This window comes from Bufo bufo, chromosome 1 (assembly GCF_905171765.1).
Source record: "Bufo bufo chromosome 1, aBufBuf1.1, whole genome shotgun sequence".
Taxonomy (NCBI): Eukaryota; Metazoa; Chordata; class Amphibia; order Anura; family Bufonidae; genus Bufo; species Bufo bufo.
The window spans coordinates 709244991-709262750 of NC_053389.1; the positions used below are offsets into that span (position 1 = coordinate 709244991).

The following is a 17760-nucleotide window of genomic DNA, read 5'->3' on the forward strand; positions in this document are numbered from 1 at the left end:
ATCGCTCCGATAGTAATCAGCAGCATGTGGAGCAGGAGAGGAGACAGTAATGGGGCACTGCGGGCGAACGGAGCGGCGCCCAGGACTAAATGGTGAGTGCTGAGACATCGCTGGGCGCCGCTCTGTGTGGCCTAATAGTGAAAGTCTGGACTCATATACAGTAGTCAGTCTTTAACACATACAGGAGGCGGGTGCCGGCAGCAGAATCGCATTGCCGGCACCCTGCCCCTGACAGGGAGCTGCGATCAGCGGCAGTTAACTGCCGCTGATCTGCTAGTACCCGCCTCCTGTATAAAGGGGTAAAATCATTGGTGGTGCAGTGTGCCCCCCCCCCCCTCAATCCCCCCATCCCATTAAAATCATTGGTGGCACAGTGCGCCGGCCCCTCTCAACCCTCCAGTATTAAAATCATTGGTGGCAGTGGCCACAGGGACCTCTCCACTCCCCCTCATTGGTGGTGCAGTGGCAGCTTCTGATCGGAGCCCCAGCTGTGTAAGCCTGGGGCTCCGATCGGTTACCATGGCAGCCAGGAAGCCCTGGTTGCCATGGTAACATCCCTGATGCTGTGTGCACAAAGCACAGAGCAGCAGGGACAGTGTGGAGTCCTATTCACCCTGATAGAGATCTATCAGGGTGAATAGGAAAAGGGATGAAAGATCCCAGGTTCTAGCCCCTAAGGGGGGAAATAGTTATTAAATAAAAAGTGAAAAAAAAAAAAAAACTAAAATATGAAGTATAAATCACCCCCCTTTTCCCAATTTCACATATAAAATATATAAATAAACATATTACATCGCCACGTCAGAAAAGTCCAAACTATTAAAATATAAAAAAAAAATCTAGGTGGTGAATGCCGGAACAGAAAAAATAAAATAAAAACTGCGCGATTCGCCATTTTTAAAAATGAGGAATGCACGTGGCTTTTTTTGTTTATTTTTTTCGCGTGGTATCGAATGGTATCGAGTATCGCAATACTTTTTCATGGTATCGAAACCGAATCAAAAATTTGGTATCGCAACAACTCTACTTGTGACCAGGGTAATGATTGAGTGCGCCACGGCAGCCAATGACTGGCCTCATCGGTGGGGTGTCCCCAAGCCGCATTTCACTGGGGGTCACATGCAACTTTGGGACATGTCACTGCCAGTCATTGACGGCAGTATTGCACTTAACCCCGCTTGTACCCTGGCCAGATGTAAAAAGGCCAGGGACTGGAAGGTCGCCGAACAAAGCTAGGACGCAGGAACAAATAAAAGGAGAGCAGGTGAGTATGATTTTTTCGTTAGTTACCACACATTCTGGGGGCTTGTTAATAAAGGCTATAATCCTGGAAAACCCCATTAACCAAGTGCAATTAAATACTATAATATTACAATTCACTGCGGTAAATAAGAAATCACTTGGGTAACAAAGAAACACACCATATGCGGACTGAGTCACATTTAAACACATTCCATATTCCTGCTCTGATGCACTCAAAGCACTGCATCCATTTGCATGGCCGCAATGTTATACTACATTTCCCTTGCAGTGCCTGTATAAGTAGTAGTCTCTGACGAGAAAAAGGTTTTTTTGATAAAAAATACTCACCTGTTTCAGACTTTGTTGGACTGGAACACATGATTGTAAGATATCATCTACACACCACCACTTGTTATTGAAGTACACAGCCAAAACTGGGATGACACAAAAAGTTATAAGTTAAAATATAAAAAAAAGACATCCACAACATGACATGTTTTTAACAAAAAATTACGTTAACGAGTCCGTCTAATGCTAGTAGTGCAGTATTTCTGGTACAGTAAGAACACTGTCAGGCTCTACAAAGCAATAACCTATTCTTTAGTAACCCTTCCAAGCAATCAAGAAGATCACCATGTAAAGCCACCCATGAGGGACAATGGCTCTAGGACACTGCACCTACCACTTTGACCGATTCCATGAACAACACTCTAGTTGGTTTCGGGGCAGACCTTCACTACTTTATTCCACACTGTATCAGGTCAGTGTGCACCATATTACCATACTTTCCGTATATGCCCTTACTCAAAACTATCCCACACCTGAGTCTCTTTTCTTTGGGTTTATTAAGAGCAGCATTTTCAGAGAGTCGTCATCACGATACAAAGGTGCATGAAGAACACAGTTTCCATTGACCTTTATCTGCAAAAGTAACAGTGTTTTAATTAGTCTAATGAAATTCCAACTATTCCAAGGTTAAAAGAGAATTTCATCCAGCCAATTAGTTTCGGGTGGAATCTGTATTGATCTCTCACCAACTTTAACCAACATGCTATACTTGTTGACTAATATCTCAAGAAGTTTCAAAGTCCTCCAAGTGGCTGTACTCATCTGGGGAAAAAGCAAATCAATGACACAGCCAGTTCTCTACTGCCCTCTGGAAAATTACATGATTATAACATGTTCTCTTTTCTTCAGTGTCAGGCCCTGGTCACTATTCTCACCTGCACCTGGGCAAAGTGTCTGCCACCATCCAATGGAGGTGGGTTATTGAAGCCAATTATTTTATTTCTCAATTATGATCTGTTACTGCCTGATCTTGAGTGAAGTAGTTTCTTCCTTGGCTTTGCTTGACCATTTCTGGTTACTATTTGGTACTGAAAGTTCATGCTGTTAGGCCTCTTTCACACGGGCGTTGCGTGTGAGGTTCGGATAGGATGCGGGTGCATCGCGGGAAAATCGTGCGATTTTGCCTGCGAGTGGGGTGAGTTTTGTATGCAATTGCGTTACGTTCTTCAGTTTTTTCCACACGAGTGCAATGCATTTTGCACGCGCGTGAGAAAAAACAGAATGTGGTACCCAGACCCAAACCCGGACTTCTTCACTAAAGTTCGGGTTTGGGTTAAGTATTCTGTAGATTTTATTATTTTCCCTTATAACATGGTTATAATGGAAAATAATAGCATTCTTAATACAGAATGCTAAGTAAATTAGGGATGGAGGGGTTAAAATAAAAAAATAAAAAATATTAAACTCACCTCATCCAGCCCGGCTTGTCGTCTTTCTTCTTTTTTGAGGACCTGGGAGAAAATGACCTTTGGTGACGTCACTGTGCTCATCACATGGTCCATCACCATGGTGATGGACTATGTGATGAGCGCAGTGACGTCACCAAAGGTCCTTTTCTCCCAGGTCCTCAAAGAAGAAGAAAGAAGACAAGCCGGGCTGCGCGAACAAGTGGATGACGTGAGTTACATTTTAATTATATCTTTAACCCCTTCATCCCTAATTTACTTAGCATTATGTATTAAGAATTCTATTATTTTCCCTTATAACCATGTTATAACGGAAAATAATAAAGATTGGGTCCCCATCCCCATCGTCACCTAGCAACCATGCGTGAAAATCGCACCGCATCCGCACTTGCGATTTTCACGCAGCCCCATTCACTTCCATGGGGCCTGAGTTCCTTGAAAAACGCACAATATAGAGCTTGCTGCGATTTTCACGCAACGCACAAGTGATGCATGAAAATCACCGCTCATGTGAACAGCCACATTGAAGTAAATGTGTCCGGATTCAGTGCGGGTGCAATGCGTTCACCTCACGCATATCACCCGCGCGGAATTATTGCCCGTGTGAAAGGGGCCTAAGAGTCCGGACATCTGTCTTATCAGACTATGATCCTCCTAATTCTCTGGTGCTTCACCTGTATTTACCAAGATCTCAATATTGGGTGGTCCAAATAACATTTCACTGCTAATGTCACTGTAAAGTCTCTCATCTGGGCCAAGAGTCTCCTTTCTCATCTCTCAGACCAATCCATAGACTCAATGACTTTGAAACCCCTTTTCTACTAGGAGTACAGAGGTCAAACAATGAGCAAATCCTGTTTTGCATGTGGAGCTTGAAGATATTTCTGGAACTTGCAAGACCTGTGAGAATCCCCATGCTCTTGCTGCAGACAAAAAGGTCAGTTTGACCTTTCAAAGACATAAAAACTAGCACTAGCAATGGATTCCAGTTAAGTCTGTGTGGCATTCTCTTAAGAGTATGTAAGAATTATTTGACAGACTATTCAAGAGTTTATGTACCATAGAAGCAGACCATGCAACTGATATGGGGCATTTTAGAGTGGGGACCCAGCCCTGGTTGGTCATATTCGACTTTCTACATGTTGTTAAAAAAAACTTGTGTATAACTGTACATTACAAAAAAGAAAAACCACAACACGAGTCCTCATTCACATGACAGTACTCGTCTCTTTTTAAAACAGATAGCACACTGACCCATACGGGGCAATGGGGCCATGCACACATTTGTTTTTACTTTCTGGAGAGCCACAATGTCACGCTGTATGACTGGAAGGAGGAAAATACAATTTTAACAGTGTAATTCAACCTTAGAAGACATTTTCAATTACCTAGCACCGAGGGGAGTTGACCGTTACATATGAGTGACCACCAGGTGGTCGCTCATATGTCATTTCACCGTGCATGCTGTTTGCTTGTTGGGTGGAGCTGTTTTTAGGGGCACTCTTGGACTTGCATTTTCTATATAGTGTGCCAATTTGTACTGCAGGTTTTCAATACTTTAAGGATAGAGCTACACGGCGACAATAAGTTGCGCGACACATAGGGCACAACTACACTGGAACATGTGTCGCGCAACATTGATGTTCAATTTTTATAATGATAGTCTACGGTGTCGCACTGCGACATGCTGCGACTGTGACGCGACAGTTGCAGAAAAATGGATGTATTTTTTGCTACTGTCGTGTCAGTTGCAGCATGTCACAGTGCGACACCATAGACTATCATTATAAAAATTGTCGCGCGACATTGGTGCGACAAAATGTCGTGCAACACATGTTGTCGTGTAGCCTTAGCCTAAATCCTGCCATAAATAAGCACTGAAATTAGTCGCCATATGTGAGAGCATATAGGCCAATATGTATGTGCCCTTTAAGGTCCTAGGTAGAGCATTTTGCTTCCAGTGTGTGTGGTCACTATTTTTCAGTTAAAGAGTCCACAACACCCAAACCATCATCCATAAATGCTTTGCTATACTGGAATGTATGAGGTCTCCACTTAAGGCCTCATGCACACGACCGTATTTTTTTGCGGTCCGCAAAACAGGGTTCCGTTTTTCCGTGATCCGTGACCGTTTTTTCGTCCGTGGGTCTTCCTTGATTTTTGGAGGATCCACGGACATGAAAAAAAAGTCGTTTTGGTGTCCGCCTGGCCGTGCGGAGCCAAACGGACCCGTCCTGAATTACAATGCAAGTCAATGTGGACTGATCCGTTTGACGTTGACACAATATGGTGCAATTTCAAACGGATCCGTCCCCCATTGACTTTCAATGTAAAGTCAGGAGTTAATATACCATCGGATCGGAGTTTTCTCCAATCCGATGGTATATTTTAACTTGAAGCGTCCCCATCACCATGGGAACGCCTCTATGTTAGAATATACCGTCGGATTTGAGTTTCAGAACCGACAGTATATTCTAACACAGAGGCGTTCCCATGGTGATGGGGACGCTTCAGGTTAGAATATACTAAAATAACTGTGTACATGACTGCCCCCTGCTGCCTGGCAGTTGCTGCCAGGCAGCAGGGGGCAGCCCCCCCCCCTGTAGTTAACACATTGGTGGCCAGTGTGGCCGCCCCCCCCCCCTCCCCTGTAGTTAACTCATTGGTGGCCAGTGGGCCCCCCCTTTCCTGTAGTTAACTCATTGGTGGCCAGTGCCCCCCCCCCCCTCCCCTGTAGTTAACTCGTTGGTGGCCAGTGGGCCTTCTCCCCTCCCTCCCCCTCCTAATTAAAATCTCCCCCCTATCATTGGTGGCAGCGGAGAGTACCGATCGGAGTCCCAGTTTAATCGCTGGGGCTCCGATCGGTAACCATGGCAACCAGGATGCTACTGCAGTCCCGGTTGCCATGGTTACTTAGCAATTTGTAGAACCATTATACTTACCTGCGAGCTGCGATGTTTGCGTCCGGCCGGGAGCTCCTCCTACTGGTAAGTGACATGACCTGTCACCAGTAGGAGGAGCTCCCGGCCGGACGCAAACATCGCAGCTCGCAGGTAAGTATAATGGTTCTACAAATTGCTAAGTAACCATGGCAACCGGGACTGCAGTAGCGTCCTGGTTGCCATGGTTACCGATCGGAGCCCCAGCGATTAAACTGGGACTCCGATCGGTACTCTCCGCTGCCACCAATGATAGGGGGGAGATTTTAATTAGGAGGGGGAGGGAGGGGAGAAGGCCCACTGGCCACCAATGAGTTAACTACAGGGGAGGGGGGCGGCCACACTGGCCACCAATGTGTTAACTACAGGGGGGGGGCTGCCCCCTGCTGCCTGGCAGCACCTGCCAGGCAGCAGGAGGCAGTCATGTACACAGTTCTTTTAGTATATTCTAACCTGAAGCGTCCCCATCACCATGGGAACGCCTCTGTCTTAGAATATACTGTCGGTTCTGAGTTTTCACCAAGTGAAAACTCAGCTATGAAAAAGCTTTTATGCAGACGGATCTTCGGATCCGTCTGTATGAAAGTAACCTACGGCCACGGATCACGGACACGGATGCCAATCTTTTGTGCATCCGTGTTCTTTCACGGACCCATTGACTTGAATGGGTCCGTGAACCGTTGTCCGTCAAAAAAATAGGACAGGTCATATTTTTTGGACGGACAGGATACACGGATCACGGTCTCGGCTGTAAAACGGTGCATTTTCCGATTTTTCCACGGACCCATTGAAAGTCAATGGGTCCGCAAAAAAAAAATGAAAACGGCACAACGGCCACGGATGCACACAACGGTCGTGTGCATGAGGCCTAAAGGAGTCGTTGCTGAGGTAGCTGAGTCTCCAATCCTTAGGAGGTCCACAGAGCACAGTGATGAAGCTAATTCTACAATGACAAGTCGTAGGTGGGTTAAGTGGAGAGCTTCAGATACAGGTACAAGGTCATAAAAGTATAGAACCCCTGTAAGCAAGGACGTGTCCAGTTAGAAAAAATCTTTATCATTGGAAAGTGTCTAGAAATCACACAACCTGACTGTGTCTTTATTTTACAGAACAGACATAAGACTTTCTACATCTATGGAAAGACAACTCCTACTCTGCTTTTCCAGTTAAAGTCAGTGGAGGGTGCTCAAATGAAATACAAGTATTTCCTTAGCCTTTACTGCTGGAAGCATGCAAAACAGCTGAGGATTCATAAGAATTTCTGCTCAGTTTAGGAAGAGGCTCTCGGCTGAAGGAGGGGAATATAGTTGAGGCATTGAAAATATGTGAGGGACGTGGGGGGACTTTAAAACAGGGAAGCAAAGAAAAAAAAATCTAGGTTCAAACGGGGTCTCTGCCTGTAGATGTTACGAGCTGGACAGTTTGGGTGGGCCTTTTACTGGCAAACATGTTATTTTAAGGTTGCACAACTGGAAATTAGGTACACAGATCAGTAAAAGAAACAACATAAAAATGCAGGCAAGAAAATTCAGGCTGAGAGCCATAGTTATGGCTAGACAGAAAGGCTGAAGACCACTGGTGGACCATATAGTCCTTAGACCTCTATACTGGCCCAATTCAAGTAGTGAAATAACCACATGCACTTATTCCACGCACATACCTTCTCTCCATCTGGACAGGAAAAAAATTCAGTAGAGGGTCCATGATGCTGTCTTATATGCAGGTAGTGCTGGGCTGAACGCTCCAAGATGCCTCGCAAATCTGACGACGTTATATTGTCAATAGGGGAGCAACGTTCTACAAAGTGACAGCTTGTGTTAGATACAGCACACAACATGAGGTTTCTATAAGAAAAGCAGCAATTCTGTTGTACCATAAAGAAAAACAAAATAGCAGTTGCCTAATAAAATATTATTGTAGTCACTCATCACTGGAATGCATTAGCAGAAAGCAGACTGCAGGGTATGAAGAGGCTTAGAGGACAACAGCTGAAATTCCCTGTAAGAGTGCTTTCTCTGCTGAAACAATCCACTGTAATGGTCTAGGAAATCTCCTAAAGTAGGGGAACATTATGAAAATCTAGAATGTTAAAAAAATATCACTAATAAACACTTGGAGCATCATGACAAGGGGCTGCTGCCGCCTCTACAAGGGTGTTTTCTCTCCTAGTTTTTTAGTGACATTTTTCTGCAGTTTTAGTTGCTTTTTTTTTGTGTGCATGTTTCACAGAAAAAAAAAACGGCAGTTCAAGATGTTAGCTGAAGGTCTATGAGAAGTATGAAATGCAGAACACACAAGCGTTTATTTTTATTATATATATATATATATATATATATATATATCAAAACCAGCAATGGGTCCAAAACACAGAAGATATACAAATCTTTCCATTAGGCCTCATGCCCTCGGCGGTAACAGTTTTGCTGTCCGCAAATCGCGGATCCACGAAATACGGATGCGGTCTGTGTGCAATCCGCATTTTTTTTTTTTGCTGACCCACTGAATTCAATGGGTCCTTGGTCTGTGTTTTGCAGCCAAGTATAGGACATGTTCTGTCTTTTTGTGAAATGGATGTACGGACGTGAAAAGCACAAGGATCATCTGTGTGGACCTCGGACCCACTGAAGATAATGGACCGCAAAACAGACACAGTCGTGTGCAGGAGGCCATATACTTTTCTCTGTAGGTTCCATTCCTGATACTGGCTTACAAATACTGATGAACAATACTTACCATGCTAAAGTGGCCTTTAAAGGCTGGGTTTTCACATGCAATTTTTTTCATGCAGTTTTTAAAGCCAAAATCAGGTGTGAATTATAAAAGAAGAGTAAGGGCTCATGCCCACAAACGTAAGGGCTCCCTCCCTGTATTGCAGACCACAAAAAGCGGGTCTGCAATATACGGACACTGGCCGTGTGCACGCCATGCTGCGAATTTACTTGAATGGGTCCAGGATCCAAAAGATATGGCCAAAGATAGGGCATGTCCATCGGAAGCCTATGGAAACACTACAAAGCACTTCTGTAAGCTTTCAGGTCCGTGCCTCAGCACCGCAAAAAATAAGACATGTCCTATCTTTTGCAGCATCAAATCAATGTGTCCACGTTCGCAGCACAGAGGGCACACGGCCGGTGCCTGTGCATTGCAGACCTCTATTTGCAGTCCACAGCACTGGCACAGAACCCTTACGTTTGTGGCCATTAGCCCTAAGAGTGCTGCTACACATTGCGACTGTGCTGCATTTTGGATGTGGCAAAAAAAAAGAAAATGCACCAAAATAGACATGCGGTTTTTGCAACAATATATCTGCATTTTTGGTGCACTTTCTTCCAGCAAAGAGAAAATACACAGCAGACTTAAATTACTTTAAAGGGGTTGTCTCACTACAGCAAGTGGTATTTATTATGTAGAGAAAGCTAATACAAGGCACTTACTAATGTATTGTGACTGTACATATTTGCTTCCTTTGCTGGCTAGACTCATTTTTACATTACATTATATACTGCTCGTTTCCATGGTGGCCGTGCTTGCACACTACAGAAAAAAGCACTAGCCTCTCTGGTGGCCGGGACCGTGGGAGCTCACATAGCCTGGTGCTTTTTCCTATAGTGTGCAAGCATGGCCACTGATGCTGGATAGAAGGGTGGTCGCAAGCAGTATAAAATGTGATGGAAAAATTAATCCAGCCGGCAAAGGAGGCAATATGGACAATCACAATACATTAGTAAGTGCCTTGTGTTAATATTCTCTACATGATAAATGCCATTTGCTGAAGTGAGACAACCCCTTTAAGGTAACTATTTTCTAATGAATGTAATTCAGTTTTTCTGTGTGTTTTCCATTTGCTGGAAGAAAATGCACCAAAAATGTAGGTATATTGTTGCAAAACAGCATGTTTTTTTCCCTGCACCACAGCGGCAACATGTGGCAGCACGTTAGCATAAAGGACAAATACTACCTCACTTCTGTTTTGAATCCACTCCTTGTTTTAGGCCAAAAACTGCATCAGAAAATCCCTCTCCTGCCTTGATTTGCTATAACGTATCACTGTACATAAAAAGCATCACCATGGCATCCTGACTATTTACTTTCCATACTGTAGGCTATATTCACACATTGTGGTTGTCATAGTTTTTGCTGCCATTTTCTCAAAGCATTGGTATAAATGTTGCGCTTTCGTGAAACACCAACATTTTTGCCATAGTTTCATGAAATTCGAGATAAAAACTAAGAAAATCTTTATAAAAGGCATAAAACTGTCAAGACTGGATACAACTGCAGCCTTCAGCTTTCAGAAGGATTTACGTTTTTAGCCCTTGGATATAAATGTTAATTTTCCCATTCACTGACAGCAAGAAGATATTTAGCAAATTGTGGTGAATTGAAACACAATGGGGGTCATTTACAAACATAGGCACTTTATATCGGTCTTTGTTTCCCCCCTGCGCTACCAGAGGAATCGCCATATTTAGGACAAGGTGTGCGTCTCGTCATAAATTAGGTGCACCTGGAGTGTAATCTTCTCCAGCCCCTGACTGGAGTCGTTTTCACTCCTCTTTCGCGCATGGAAACAGGCGTAAAATTAGCAAATTTGTCGGGGACACAGTCCCAGCCCCCACCGCTCCCAAGTGGTGAGCACGGCACAAAAATGCTCTTGCGACAAAATATTGTCGCACAGGCGTTACAAAAAAGTCGCAAAAAGGGGTTTATGACTTTTTTACGCTTACACCAGGCAAAGTGCGCTATGTAAATGACCCTCAAAGTATGTAAAAAGTTGTTAAACATCACTTATTAAACACTGGTAATCCTTTTTAATAATTATGCATTATTAATGTCTGAAAAATATCTCTGTGGTATTAAGTGTCTCGCTTCCATACACTAAAATACGTGATACGGGGAAACATACATGCATTCAAGTCCACCAAGGGTTAAAAGTAAAATAATTAGGAAAAGAATGTGAAATATGAATGCAAATGAACATCTTACGGTCACTGGACAGGAGATACCAAATAACCACAAGGAGGGTAAATTTAGAAGCGCTGCCCTGTGCAGAGGGAATTCTGGGCATTACTGAGCCCATCTTAAACAGAGAAGAACTGGTAAACAACCCCCTCCCGAGTGGAGACTGGAGGGTCCCGCTTGGATATCAGCTTCCTTCCATTTGTTTCTGCGGAATTCAGCTCCACCGTAAGGAATGTACTTATATAAAGAGATGGAATATAAGAGAGTCTGGCGTTAGAAGTGTTAGAAATCAGATGGCACTTGCTGGTTATTTTATCCGCCCTGTCACAGGGAAATGTACAATGCATTATAACATGTACCAGATATCGCCGCTCACTTTCTGGGATCAACAGGAAACAAAAGCCATTACCTAATCTTTCCCAGAACACAAGTCAAGGTTACAACAAGGGATCAGAGATGTTACGGTACAGGCGCACGGTGCGGATTATGCACAGCTATTACACATGGACAGCGTAATAAAGTACCAGCAAAGTTAATGAAATCTTCCCAATCCCACGTACATGGTGCAGATTTTGGATGCACAGAAATTGACATGCTTTGCGGCTTTTGAAATCCACAGCGTGTCAATTGTGCGGATCCACTGCAGCTTAACCCCTTCAGGACACAGCCAGTTTTCACCTTAAAGGGGTTCTCCGGGAAAGATTTAAAATGGCCATCAGCAACCAGTCCTAGCATGTGATTGCCTCCACTTGCAGAGCTGCCTACAGGGATAAGGAGGGCCTCACTACACACTACCCTCTGGTAGTTGCATATACAGTACTACACACTGGTGAGTGTTCCTGTCAGGCTGCTCAGCCATGATGGTATATCGTAGGCAGGATCACATCATTGTGTAGATAAGGATCACATCATTACCATCTATAGTAGAGCAGTGTAGTAAGGCTCTATCCCCTCACCCGCCCCGGGCAGCTCTGTAAGTGGAGGCAACTAGTCCTGCTAACATTCTAGGACAGGTTGTTGGTGGCTATTTTAAATGATCCCTGGAGAACCCCTTTAAGGACCAGGACGAGTTTTGCAAATCTGACATGTGTCACTTTATGTGGTAATAACTTTGAAATGCTTTTACTTATCCAATCCATTCTGAATTTATTTTCTTGTGACACATTGTAATTCATGGTAGTGATAAATTTGAGTTGGTACGGTTCATCTTTATTTAAAAAAATAAATATAAATTTAACAAAAATGTGGAAAGATTCACTATTTCCAAAATTTTTATTTCTCTGCTTTTAAGATGGAAAGTGATACCTAATAAAATAGTTGTTATGCAACATTCCCTATGTGTTAAATTACTCCATTTTATAAACTACACACCACAATTTATTAAAAACTGATTTGACAAACTTTGGCAACCCTGTAGGTGTTCCACAAGAATTAAAGGAAAATTGATGTGAAATTCGAAAATTTCCCTTTTTTACAGATTTTCCATTTTAATCCATCTTTCCTGTAACACAGCAAGGGTTAACACCCCAAAACAACTCAATATTTATTACCCTGATTCTGCAGTTTACATAAACACCCCACATGTGGTTGTAAACCGCTGTATAGACACACGGCACGGCTCAGAAGGGAAGAAGCGCTAAATGTTTTTTGGGGGGCAGATTTTGGTGGAATTGTTTTTGTTATGTCTCATATGAAGAGACACTGAGTGTAACAGCGGGTGCTGTGCGCCGCTGTTCCCCTGCTTACCGCCGTGGTCCCGGGCGCCGTGTTCAGGGGTGATCTGCGGCCACTGCTTCCCATTCACCGCTGCAGTCCTGGGCTCTGTCTGTCTAGGTACTGCTGTTCTGGGATCTGCTCCACAGTTTCCTCTCAGCCCTGGCCACAGCATGCTTGCTGCTTGCTTCCTGCAGCACTTCCTTAACCACCTCAGGACCGCCGTACGCAGGATTGCGTCCTGGAGGCGGCCCTGTTGTTCTGGGTGGACGCGCCGGCGCGTCCACTCGCGCGCGTTCACAGGAACCGAAGGTAAGCGAGTGGATCTACAGCCTGCCAGCGGTTACCGCTGGCAGGATGTAGATGCGATTTTTTTTAACCCCTAAAAGGTATATTAGACGCTGTTTTGATAACAGCGTCTAATATACCTGCTACCTGGTCCTCTGGTGGTCCCTTTTGCTTGGATCGACCACCAGAGGACACAGGCAGCTCTGTAATAAGTAGCACCAAACACCACTACACTACACCCCCCCCCTGTCACTTATTAACCCCTTATTAACCCCTGATCACCCCATATTAGACTCCCTGATCACCCCCCTGTCAGGCTCCATTCAGAGGTCCGTATGTGTTTTGCGGATCCATGGATCGGATCCGCAAAACACATACGAACGTCTGAATGGAGCCTTACAGGGAGGTGATCACCCCACATAGACTCCCTGATCACCCCCTGTCATTGATCACCCCCTTGTAAGGCTGGCTCCATTCAGAGGTCCGTATGTGTTTTGCGTATCCACGGATCCATGGATCGGATCCGCAAAACACATACGGACGTCTGAATGGAGCCTTACAGGGGGGTGATCAAAGACAGGGGGGTGATCACCCCATATAGACTCCCTGATCACCCCCCTGTAAGGCTCCATTCAGACGTCCGTATGTGTTTTGCGGATCCGATCCATGGATCCGTGGATACGCAAAACACATACGGACGTCTGAATGGAACCTTACAGGGGGGTGATCACCCCATATAGACTCCCTGATCACCCCCTGTCATTGATCACCCCCTTGTAAGGCTGGCTCCATTCAGAGGTCCGTATGTGTTTTGCGGATCCACTGATCCATGGATCGGATCCGCAAAACACATACGGACGTCTGAATGGAGCCTTACAGGGGGGTGATCAATGACAGGGGGGTGATCAATGACAGGGTGGTGATCACCCCATATAGACTCCCTGATAACCCCCTGTCATTGATCACCCCCTTGTAAGGCTGGCTCCATTCAGAGGTCCGTATGCGTTTTGCGGATCCGATCCATGGATCCGTGGATCCGCAAAACACATACGGACCTCTGAATGGAGCCTTACAGGGGGGTGATCACCCCCCTGTAAGGCTCCATTCAGACATTTTTTTGGCACAAGTCAGCGGAAATTTATATTTTTTTATTTATTATTTTTTTTTGTTTTTTCTTACAAAGTCTCATATTCCACTAACTTGTGACAAAAAATAAAATCTCACATGAACTCACCATACCCCTCACAGAATCCAAATGCGTAAAAATTTTTAGACATTTATATTCCAGACTTCTTCTCACGCTTTAGGGCCCCTAAAATGCCAGGGCAGTATAAATACCCCACATGTGACCCCATTTTGGAAAGAAGACACCTCAAGGTATTTTGTGAGGGGCATGGCGAGTTCATGTAAAATTTTATTTTTTGTCACAAGTTAGCGGAAAGGGAGACTTTGTGAGAAAAAAAAAAAAAAAACAATTTCCGCTAACTTGTGCCAAAAAAAAAAAAAAACTTCTATGAACTCGCCATGCCCCTCACGGAATACCTTGGGGTGTCTTCTTTCCAAAATGGGGTCACATGTGTGGTATTTATACTGCCCTGGCATTTTAGGGGCCCTAAAGCGTGAGAAGAAGTCTGGGATCCAAATGTCTAAAAATGCCCTCCTAAAAGGAATTTGGGCCCCTTTGCGAATCTAGGCTACAAAAAAGTGTCACAAATGTGGTATCGCCGTACTCAGGAGAAGTTGGGCAATGTGTTTTGGGGTGTCATTTTACATATACCCATGCTGGGTGAGATAAATATCTCGGTCAAATGCCAACTTTGTATAAAAAAATGGGAAAAGTTGTCTTTTGCCGAGATATTTCTCTCACCCAGCATGGGTATATGTAAAAAGACACCCCAAAACACATCACCCAACTTCTCCTGAGTACGGCGATACCACATGTGTGACACTTTTTTGCAGCCTAGGTGGGCAAAGGGGCCCACATTCCAAAGAGCACCTTTAGGATTTCACAGGGCATTTTTTACACATTTTGATTTCAAACTACTTCTCACGCATTAGGGCCCCTAAAAAGCCAGGGCAGTATAACTACCCCACAAGTGACCTCATTTTGGAAAGAAGACACCCCAAGGTATTCCGTGAGGGGCATGGCGAGTTCCTAGAATTTTTTTTTTTTTGTCACAAGTTAGCGGAAAATGAGACTTTGTAAGGAAATAAAATAAAAAATCATCATTTTCCGCTAACTTGTGACAAAAAATAAAAACTTCTATGAACTCACTATGCCCATCAGCGAAAACCTTAGGGTGTCTACTTTCCGAAATGGGGTCATTTGTGGGGTGTTTCTGCTGTCTGGGCATTGTAGAACCTCAGGAAACATGACAGGTGCTCAGAAAGTCAGAGCTGCTTCAAAAAGCGGAAATTCACATTTTTGTACCATAGTTTGGAAACGCTAAAACTTTTACCCAAACCATTTTTTTTTACCCAAACATTTTTTTTTATCAAAGACATGTAGAACAATAAATTTAGAGAAAAAATTAAATAGAAATGTAGTTTTATTTGAAAAATTTTACAACTGAAAGCGAAAAATGTCATTTTTTTGCAAAAAAATCGGTAAGTTTCGATTAATAACAAAAAAAGTAAAAATGTCAGCAGCAATGAAATACCACCAAATGAAAGCTCTATTAGTGAGAAGAAAAGGAGGTAAAATTCATTTGGGTGGTAAGTTGCATGACCGAGCAATAAACCGTGAAAGTAGTGTAGTGCAGAATTGTAAAAAGTGGTCTGGTCATTAAGGGTGTTTAAGCTAGGAGGGCTGAGGTGGTTAAAGGGATTCTGTCACCTCGTTTTAGGTTATAGAGATGCGGACATGCATAGGTAGATCGCCACTAGCATGTCCGCAATATACCTGTCCCATAAAGCTGTGTCCTTTTATTTAGTTTAAAAAATGATTTTAGAGATATGTAAATGAGCCTTGTAAGGTGTCCAAGGGGCTGTGTACTAATCTTCTTGGAGCCCAGCCACGCCCCCCTGTGAAGGAGCCCAGCACCGCCTGTGTCCTCCGAATCTCCTCCTTTCTTCACAGTTAGATTACGGCAATCTAACTGTGAAGAAAGGAGGAGATTCGGAGGACGCAGGCGGTGCTGGGCTCCTTCACAGGCGGGCGTGGCTGGGCTCCAAGAAGGTTAGTACAGCCCCTTGGGCACCTTACAAGGCTCATTTACATATCAAAAAATAAAAAATGTAAACTAAATAAAAGGACACAGCCCTATAGGATCGGTATATTGCGGACATGCTAGCGGCTATCTAGCCGTGCATGTCCGCATCTCTATAACCTAAAACGAGGTGACAGAATCCCTTTAACCACCTCAGCCCCCAGTGCTTAAACACCCTGAAAGACCAGGCCACTTTTTACACTTCTGACCTACACTACTTTCACCATTTATTGCTCGGTCATGCAACTTACCACCCAAATGAATTTTACCTCCTTTTCTTCTCACTAATAGAGCTTTCATTTGGTGGTATTTCATTGCTGCTGACATTTTTACTTTTTTTGTTATTAATCGAAATTTAACGATTTTTTTGCAAAAAAATGACATTTTTCACTTTCAGTTGTAAAATTTTGCAAAAAAAACGACATCCATATAGAAATTTTGCTCTAAATTTATAGTTCTACATGTCTTTGATAAAAAAAAAATGTTTGGGTAAAAAAAAAATGGTTTGGGTAAAAGTTATAGCGTTTACAAACTATGGTACAAAAATGTGAATTTCCGCTTTTTGAAGCAGCTCTGACTTTCTGAGCACCTGTCATGTTTCCTGAGGTTCTATAATGCCCAGACAGTACAAACACCCCACAAATGACCCCATTTCTGAAAGTACACACACTAAGGTATTCACTGATGGGCATAGTGAGTTCATAGAACTTTTTATTTTTTGTCACAAGTTAGCGGAAAATTATGATTTTTTTTTTTTTTTTTTTTTTTTCTTACAAAGTCTCATATTCCACTAACTTGTGACAAAAAATAAAAAGTTCTATGAACTCACTATGCCCATCAGCGAATACCTTGGGGTCTCTTCTTTCCAAAATGGGGTCACTTGTGGGGAAGTTATACTGCCCTGGCATTCTAGGGGCCCAAATGTGTGGTAAGGAGTTTGAAATCAAATTCTGTAAAAAATGACCAGTGAAATCCGAAAGGTGCTCTTTGGAATATGGGCCCCTTTGCCCACCTAGGCTGCAAAAAAGTGTCACACATCTGGTATCTCCGTACTCAGGAGAAGGTGGGGAATGTGTTTTGGGGTGTCATTTTATATATACCCATGCTGGGTGAGAGAAATATCTTGGCAAAAGACAACTTTTCCCATTTTTTTATACAAAGTTGTCATTTGACCAAGATATTTATCTCACCCAGCATGGGTATATGTAAAAAGACACCCCAAAACACATTCCTCAACTTCTCCTGAGTACGGGGATACCAGATGTGTGACACTTTTTTGCAGCCTAGGTGGGCAAAGGGGCCCATATTCCAAAGAGCACCTTTCGGATTTCACTCCTCATTTTTTCCTGAATTTGATTTCAAACTCCTTACCACACATTTGGGCCCCTAGAATACCAGGGCAGTATAACTACCCCACAAGTGACCCCATTTTGGAAAGAAGACACCCCAAGGTATTCCGTGAGGAGCATGGCGAGTTCCTAGAATTTTTTATTTTTTGTCACAAGTTAGTGGAAAATGATGATTTTTTTTTTTTTTTTTTTTTTTTCATACAAAGTCTCATATTCCACAAACTTGTGACAAAAAATAAAAACTTCCATGAACTCACTATGCCCATCAGCGAATACCTTGGGGTCTCTTCTTTCCAAAATGGGG

General features: G+C 43.5%; 1 protein-coding gene across 2 annotated transcripts in view; it reads right to left on the reverse strand.

Moving 5' to 3' along the window:
- The window catches only part of LOC120985976 (protein FAM169B-like), a 90405-nt gene that overhangs the window by 57898 nt on the left and 14747 nt on the right, over positions 1 to 17760 (reverse strand). The window contains exons 1-4 of one of the 2 annotated variants that reach the window (XM_040414220.1): positions 10922 to 11028; positions 7596 to 7732; positions 2064 to 2163; positions 1591 to 1676 (exon numbers count right to left, since the gene is read on the reverse strand). In XM_040414220.1, the coding sequence (XP_040270154.1) occupies positions 1591 to 1676; positions 2064 to 2163; positions 7596 to 7732; positions 10922 to 11015 (417 nt within the window). In that variant the 5' untranslated portion in view covers positions 11016 to 11028. Of the gene's footprint in view, positions 1 to 1590; positions 1677 to 2063; positions 2164 to 7595; positions 7733 to 10921; positions 11029 to 17760 lie in introns of those variants that run through there. The other variant, XM_040414221.1, reaches the window with a different exon arrangement.